Source organism: Leopardus geoffroyi, chromosome C3, assembly GCF_018350155.1.
Source record: "Leopardus geoffroyi isolate Oge1 chromosome C3, O.geoffroyi_Oge1_pat1.0, whole genome shotgun sequence".
NCBI lineage: Eukaryota > Metazoa > Chordata > Mammalia > Carnivora > Felidae > Leopardus > Leopardus geoffroyi.
Genome location: NC_059338.1, coordinates 9,476,417 through 9,484,842, shown reverse-complemented (window position 1 = coordinate 9,484,842; position 8,426 = coordinate 9,476,417). Strand labels below are relative to the sequence as shown.

Here is an 8,426-nt window from a genome sequence, read left to right as displayed (position 1 = left end):
CGCGGCCACGCAACTCTCCGGAAGTAGCCCTTCCGGCGCCGTGCCCCGGAAGCGGAAGTGTGGCTCCGGGCTGTCAGAGAGCGTAGCTCGGTGGTCCTGAAATCTAGGGAAGCCGTTTTCGCTTCATTTTTGCTGGCTCTCGAGCGCTTCCCCCCTGGCGGGTGGGAGTGCAGAGAGGAAAGCGCAAGATGAGCACCATGTTCGCGGACACGCTGCTCATCGTTTTTATCTCCGTGTGCACGGCTCTTCTCGCCGAGGGTGAGAGCGGCTGCTTCTCTGACGTTTGATCAGCTTCCGAGGGGAAGGATCCTAAGGCGCGGGACGGTCGGGCCACCAAGGGAGTGGTCGCGAGCGTTGCTTGCTTAGGGTTGGGATGGGAGGGCTCAGCCAGGGAATCGGGGTAACTCGGGAACAGGAGCGGGAGGGGTCGCTAGGGTAGATTTCACTTGCGTATTTGTGGAGACACCTTCATATCATGTCTCCGTTGTTTTGGTTGAAGAGTCCATTGTCTTAACATTCGAAAAAAGTTAACTGCTGGTAAATATAAAGCAAAAAGTTGAAATCCCTCCTTACCCAGCAGTCCCCACTAATAAGTTTGTTGTGAGCGTTATACACATTTCTCTATTAGCATGTTGCTTTTGATGTTTCAGGCATCACCTGGGTCCTGGTGTACAGGACAGACAAGTACAAGAGACTGAAAGCGGAGGTGGAAAAACAGAGTAAAAAATGTGAGTATGGCAACAGCCTTTAGCTGTAGCTCCCATATATCAAGTTCATTGAGCGCATGCATGTTCACAGTAAACATTTTAGGAGCACCAACCGATACAAAAACTGTATAGGAATACAAAGGTGAATCCGATTTGAATTGGAGCTATATATAGATATGTGCAGTATTGGATGTTTTTATGCAAAACGTGTAATACAAATGGCAGTGCTACGGGACATGGGAAGTACTTGTTACGTGCTGTGGTGGTGCTAAAAAACAGATCCCATTCACTTTTGAGCAGCCCTGGAAGCGTTTGTGACGCAGATGGCCTTGGTGTCCTCCTTGGGTAGTTAGAAATTGGGTAGAGAATGAGATGGGGGAAGGATTGGGGGTGAAGAAAATAGCATGTGTGCAAAACTGTGGGCATTTTAACAAGAAAGTGTGTTTGGAGACCAGTAGGTCATTATGATTAGTATCAAGGTAAGCAGTGTCTTCAGGGATAAGCCAAGTTTCTGATGTGTGAGGAGGTTGATGGAGTTTGAGGAGAAGGTTAAGAACACGTAGAGTTTGCTGTCTTTGAAATACAGCGGGAATTCTCCAGGACGCAGCTGAGGGAGCTGCGAGAGGTATTACGTGAATGGTTCCTTCCAGGTTTGATGTGGCTTTCAGTGTCCTTTTCTGCCTTTTAAAGATTAAATATAACTTTTGTATCTTAACATTTCTATGACTTTCTGTATTCTATGACATACCTTTATGTCTTCATAAGAGTTTATAGGGTTTTCTTCTTTGCAGTATCTCACCTGATCCGCATAGTAGCCATTTATGGTTATATAAATATTACTGTCTCCGTATAGAAAAGAGATTGAGGCTCGGAAAGGTTAAATGACATACTAATGTCTCAGCAAACAAAGAATTAGAATCCAAACTTCTACTTTTAAAATTATAGTTTGCTGCTCCTTCACTTATTCAATGTGGATAATGTACCTCCACATATAGAAACCAAGCTCATTATCTTTACCTTCACTAATGCGGTCCTCTTCCAGTATTTCCCTATGTGGTGAATGGTACCTCCATGCCTCCGATAGTGCAAACCTGAAACCTTGACTGTGAACCTTTCTTCACTTGACTTTCAGACTTGGCTCTTATCTTGCTGATCATTCTGTTGCAGTTTCCTTGTTGGTTACTCTTCTTAACCTCCTATTGTTGGTGACTCCAAATTTGTTTTTATCTTTTTTTTTTTAATGTTTATTTATTTTCTGAGAGAGAGAGAGACAGAGCACGAGCAGGGGAGAAGCAGTGAGAGGGAGACACAGAATCCGAAGCAGGCTCCAGGCTCTGAGCTGTCAGCACAGAGCCCAACGCGGGGCTTGAACTCACAAGCCAGGAGATCATGACCTGACCTGAAGCTGGACGCTCAACTGACTGAGCCACCCAGGCGCCCTATTTTTAATCTCTATACTCACTCCCTTGGTGAACTCAATCATGTGCTATATTTGGCAATGGCACCTCAATTTATATCCTGAGCTCTCTTCTTAACGCGGGATTCATATATCCCTGTAAAAGCTCACCTTGTGGTGAGCTTAGCATAACACGTAAAGGAGTTGGATCAGTATGTTGTATACCTGAAATGTAGCATGATGTGTCAGCTGTACTCAAAGAAATTTTTAAAGATTCATGTCTCAGTTTGGTCAATTACACTGTAATGTCTAATGCGCATTTCAAACCCCGCATATCCAAATTGAATACTTGTTTCTCACTTCCAAGCCTCCTTCCTTGGTAGCGATCGTGATGGCAAGTCTATCCTTCTACTTGCTCAGGCCGTAATCCTTGTGCAATTATCTTTTAACTCGTCTCTCACACCCCGCATCTAAGACTTTTGCACCACCTTCAGATACATTCCGAATCTGACCACTTTTCATCACCTCCATTGATAACTACCACAGTCCAAGACACCCTCATCCTTTGCATGAATTATTGCCGCAGTCTCCAGCGGCTGTTTCTGTTTACCTGTGGTCTGTCCCCAAGATAACACAGAATGATCCTTTTTACAGACTCTTGGCTCATGTCCCATCTCTGCTCATAACCCTGTGATGGGGTCCCATTTTCACTCAAGAAGAGCCAAAGTCGTTACAGTGGCCTACAGAGCCTCCCCTATTTCTACTCTGATACTCGTCTCCTCTCAACACACTCTGCTTCAACCACCCTGACCTGCTTGCTGTTCACTGTATATCAGCCATACTCCTGTGCTGGGACCTTTCTACTGGCTCTTCCATCTGCCTAGAATGTTCATGTCCATGATGTCTGCTCAGCTAAGCCTCTTATCTTCAAATCTTTACTCAAGGTTTACTTCTGTGAGTCTTCAGTTAACCACTGTCTTTGAAACTGCTCATCTCTTCTCCCACTACTACTCCTCAGTTTCCATATCCTGCTCTATTTTTTCCCCAATGGTTCCTGTCACTTTCTAATATATGATTTATTTGTGTATTGTGTTACTGTTTATTGTTTATCTCCACTTGCTAAAACAAAAGCTTCACTAGGACAGGGTTTTTGTTGTCGTTGTTCTGATATATTCCATGCACCTAGAACAGTGACTGGCACGTAGTAAATGTTTCATAAATATTTGCTGATTTGAATACTTTCTTCTCTCACTCTGTATGTGCAGTCTACCCTCAAGTTACTGTTCTCCTCTTGGGAAGCTTTCAGTCTCTCTACATCCCTCCAGTCCTGCCACCTCCACATGGTCTAAACTTGTATCATGTTTCATTTCGTCTACTGCAGTAGCCTCCTCATTGGTCTCCCTGCAGCCACTCGAATTTATTCTGTATAGTACATCTAGAGTAATTTTTTCAAGACACAAATCTTATGTTACTTCCCTTCTTTGTTTTTTGTTTTGATGTTTATTTATTTTTGAGAGAGAGGGAGACAGAGCACAAGCAGGGGAGGGGCAGAGAGAGAGGGAGACACAGACTCCAAAGCAGGCTCCAGGCTCCGAGCTGTCAGCACAGAGCCCGACGCGGGATTCAAACCCACAAACAGCGACCTGAGCCACCCAGGCACCCGTTTAATACAACTTTTAGAAATAATACATGTACTGTGCTGTTTGCTAGTAAGGGAAGTATGCTGAGATAATATACAGAACAAAGAACGTAAATAAACTAAGTAAAGGTAATTTTTGACATACCTATTCTTAGTGCATTCATAGGTGGACTATGATAGGTGGATAGAGCAAAGATAGTAAATATAAAATTTAAATATGTTACATTATTCCTCTTTATTTATTTAAAAATTTTTTTAATGTTTATTTATTTTTGAGAGAGAGAGAGACAGAGTGCGAGCAGGGGAGGGGCAGAGAGAGAGGGAGACACAGACTCCAAAGCAGGCTCCAGGCTCCGAGCTGTCAGCACAGAGCCCAGTGTGGGGCTCGAACCCACAAACTGTGAGATCATGACCTGAGCCGAAGTTGGACACTTAACCGACTGAGCCACTCAGGCGCCTCACATTATTCCTCTTTAAAAGGTTACTTTTGCTTTTACTTTTTTTATCATCATATTAATTGAAATGCATCCAAAGAAGTTGGTCTTAGCTTCCTTTGTTTGTTTTTAAGTAATCTCTACGCCCAGCGTGAGGCCCGAACTCATGACCCTGAGACCAAGAGTCGCATGCTCCGCTGCCTGAGCCAGCCGGGCACCCCAGTCTTAGCTTTTTTGACTCTCCTGATCTCCCTACCTTGTGCATAGGTCTGTCGTGGCAGTTTTCTGTACTATAATTGTTATTCGATTGTCTGCCCTCACTAGATTGCTCCTCAGAGGGCAGGGATCATGTTTATCTTTTTATCTACCCAGAACAGTGCCTGTTATTTGGCACCAGTAGCAGAATGAATGAATCCCTACCTTCTGGAGTGAATATGAGAATGAACTGTAAGTAACCGTAGTTCTCTGAGAGAGCAGAATTTGAAAATCATGCTTAGACTCAACCTAAGGCAATCACCCTCAGCTGATGGCTTAAAAGCCATCTTAGTTTCTATTATGTTCCATCAGTTATTATTGTGGCCTTATGTAGTCCATTATAGGTGTTTGGTGATGCTTACAGTATTGTTTTAGTCTTAGATTGCTGTGTCTGCCTTGTCCTGCCACCAGGTGTGGGAGTAAATCAGGTGACTTACTCATGACCATAATCAGAGGCAGGTGTAACTTTCTTGTGAGCTTCTTTCATTGGTTCAGCTGTGGTAAAGCCTCCTTCATTAGCATAATGCATGATTAATTTTTGCCATATTACTGTGTTTACAGTGGAAAAGAAGAAGGAAACAATAACAGAGTCAGCTGGTCGACAACAAAAGAAGAAAATAGGTAAGATGAGTTATTGGTATACACAAAATTTACCAGAAATAAATTTTGGAAATTTGAAAAATTTTAAATTAGAAAAATAAATTCTTAGGTAATGAAAATATAATGTAGTTGTTAACAGTGGTGACTCATGTTTGTATAATTTTGTGGTTTACAAAGCACTTGAATACATTCCCTTGATTGTCTCTTGTCCATTTTGTAGGATAAGTTCAAGCAATTGCTACTTTTTTCTCTTAGCTTTGAAATTTTAGTTTTTGTAAAATGATGCTGACCGTTGTAGCTTTTGAACTTGGCTGAGGGTTCTTGGCATAGTTTGATAAAAGTATATTTTTTTTCACATCTGACATTATTTCCAGTTAAGTCTGAGTAACTTGTATTGTTGCCATGGCTTCCTTAATGAGAATTGACTAATGATGGAAATCCACCAGGGGTAGGAAATTTTATGCTGCGTAATTTTTATCTGATCTGGAAAGTAATACCTGTTTTTGGTTTTTCAGCGTATTTTAGAACTTAATTTCAAAATGTAATTCTGTTCCGAAAAGATAAGTGATGAGATATGATTTGTATTTATACTTTATGATACTTCTTTATTCTGAAATCAGGAAAAAACTGTGAAACTGTGAGTTTGGTTCAGAAACTGTGTGTCTGCCTAGGTCACTGCCGTTAATTATATCCTAGGAGAGAATTCTATCAAGCTGGACTGTGCTGCCGTCCTGTTCTGATTAAAGCTTTTGAATTTAGTGTAGCTGATGGTTTCTAAATGGCTGACTCATTTAGCTCCGTGGCAGGACGCTGCTGTAAACTTACTCTGGCTCAGGTGCTCTGGTCAGCACCAGAGAAACAAAAGTAGAAAAAATTCTATTAGAAGTCCATTCAGAGAGGGAAAACCGACCAATGCCGTATGGGAAATACTTTTGTAGGGGTATATTCTGAGTGTTATAAAGGTAAAGAGAAAGGGTATTTAAACCAACCTAGGGGATTAGTTTTACTTGACGAGATAATGTTTTGGTTGAATCTTAAAGTTTTAGTGTGAATTAGTTAAATAAAAATGTAAGTAAATAAAATAGTGGTCAGAATTTATTGAGTACTTAACCATCTACAGCACACTGAAGTAAGCACTTTACATGTTGGTTTTTTTTTTTAAGTTTATTTACTTATTTTGAGAGAGACAGTGTGCACACAAGGTAGGGGCAGAGAGAGAAAGAGAATCCCAAGCAGGCTCCATGCTGTCATCCCAGAGCCCAGTACGGGGCTCGATCCCACGAACCCGTGAGATCATGACCTGAGCTGAAATCAAGAGTCTGACACTTAACCGACTGAGCCACCCACGTGCCCCAAGGTGTCTTTTTAAAAATCAACTTTACCTTTTTATATGTGTCTTTTTTGTCCTGTTCTGTTGGGAATGGTCCCTAGTGAAAAGTGGAATCAGTGGAGTATGTAACACAACACCTTAAAATTTTTTTTTTTTTACATTTATTTTTGAGAGACACAGTGAGAGCGTGAGTGGGGGAGGGGCAGAGGGAGGAGGAGACAGAATCTGAAGTAGGCTCCACGCTCTGAGCAACAGTTCAGCACAGAGCCCCATGCAGGGCTTGAACTCACAAACTGTGAGATCATGACCTAAGCCAAGGTCAGATGCTCGACTGACTGAGCCACCCAGGCGCTCCTGTAACGTACGCCTTTTAGGCAGCCTCAGACATAATCAGCTGTTACTTGCCCATGAGTAAAATGCCTCATTAGCAGGACTAATGGGAATTAGTCTTAGCTTCTATACCATCTGACTACATCTTGTACAGCTGATCGTGCTCGGCCGTGAATTTATCAGAGCTAGGCAGGAGTGAAGCAAACATCTAAGAAATTAGCATTTTTTACCTCCTCTAAAATCAAGTGAATATTAACTTATTTCTGAATTATTTAAAACCCAACTAAAACTGCTTCATTTGTATATGGTCAGTACTTAATAACACTTTGAGTTGAAGAATCTTCAAGAACTATAGTAGTGTTGGCATGTTTCATATACCTGTGTTGCTATATTTTTGTTAAGCCATGTATCCATACAGCCTACCTTGACAATACTTACGGTTATAGTTTCTGTTTGGACATAATTGGAAAAAATGGAATAGAGCTTCAGAAAAACCGTCGCTTTAGTTTGCTCTCAACTTTGAGGCTCTTTTTGCTTTTTCTGCCTCTTTAGGCTACCAGCTTTATCATAAAGGACTACTCTTCCTACAAAAGGGTTTTTGGTATGCTTTATCTTCAGATCAACTTTTATTATATTGCTGAGTCATTCATGAAACAATTGTTGAGCACACACTACAATGTTGAGCAACTAACTACGTGCCAGTTACTAAGGATACAGAGATGAAGAAGGCATAGAGGTTCCTTGTCCTTCAAGAGCCTGCCATCTAGTTGGGTTTATGGGTATAGAAACAGATCATTATAACAGAATGTACAAATTCAGTGAGTATAATGATAAAGATGTATATGGAATATTCTGGAAGCATAAAGAAAGGACTGCTAATCCAGTGTCTTAAGACTACATTGTCTAGTACAGCAGCCATTAGCTACGTTTGGCTTTTTTAATTAATTAAATTAAGTTTTAGTTCCTCTATCACATTGGGCCACATTTTCTTTTCTCAGGAGCCACATGTAATTTGTGACTACTTTACTGGCAGCACAGATGCAGAATATTTTCATATTGTAGAAAGCTCCATAGAATAATGCTGACTAAGGAATCAAGATTTTCAAAAGGAGATGAGACAGCTGAGGCTTAAAAGTTGATGGGGCGCCTGGGTGGCGCAGTCGGTTAAGCGTCCGACTTCAGCCAGGTCACGATCTCGCGGTCCGTGAGTTCGAGCCCCGCGTCGGGCTCTGGGCTGATGGCTCAGAGCCTGGAGCCTGTTTCCGATTCTGTGTCTCCCTCTCTCTCTGCCCCTCCCCCGTTCATGCTCTGTCTCTCTCTGTCTCCCCCAAAAAAAATAAACGTTGAAAAAAAAAAAAAGTTGAGTACTAGCTAACTAGGAAGGGGTTGGATAGGGACAGGATAAAACATTCTAGGTAGAAATCCCAGTTGGTCAAGACTGAGGAGTTTTTGGGGATGTGTGGTTTTCAGAGCTAAAATGAGAACAATCCAGGGAAAGTTGGGACAGTTTGTCATCCAAGTAGAAAGGACTTCATGAACAAAGACGTTGAATCCAGAGAAAAACTTCATATAGAGGGTGTTTGGTGTTGCAGTAACATAAAACTTAATGGGTGGGGGGAGGGGGTTAGCAATGAGGCTGCAGAATAAGCAGGGCCAGACGGCCGACTTGCAGGTGATGCTGGGACATGCTCTTGAGGATGAAAAGCCATGCCAGAATTTTAAGCGTGGGAGCATC

General features: G+C 42.0%; 1 protein-coding gene across 1 annotated transcript in view; it reads left to right on the top strand.

Moving 5' to 3' along the window:
- The first annotated feature begins 40 nt into the window (after window positions 1-40).
- Window positions 41-8,426, top strand: part of TMCO1 (transmembrane and coiled-coil domains 1) — a 40,518-nt gene continuing 32,132 nt past the window's right edge. The window contains exons 1-3 of the mRNA XM_045455423.1: window positions 41-258; window positions 651-728; window positions 4,993-5,052. Of these exons, the coding sequence (XP_045311379.1) occupies window positions 189-258; window positions 651-728; window positions 4,993-5,052 (208 nt within the window). The 5' untranslated portion in view covers window positions 41-188. The remainder of the gene's footprint in view (window positions 259-650; window positions 729-4,992; window positions 5,053-8,426) is intronic.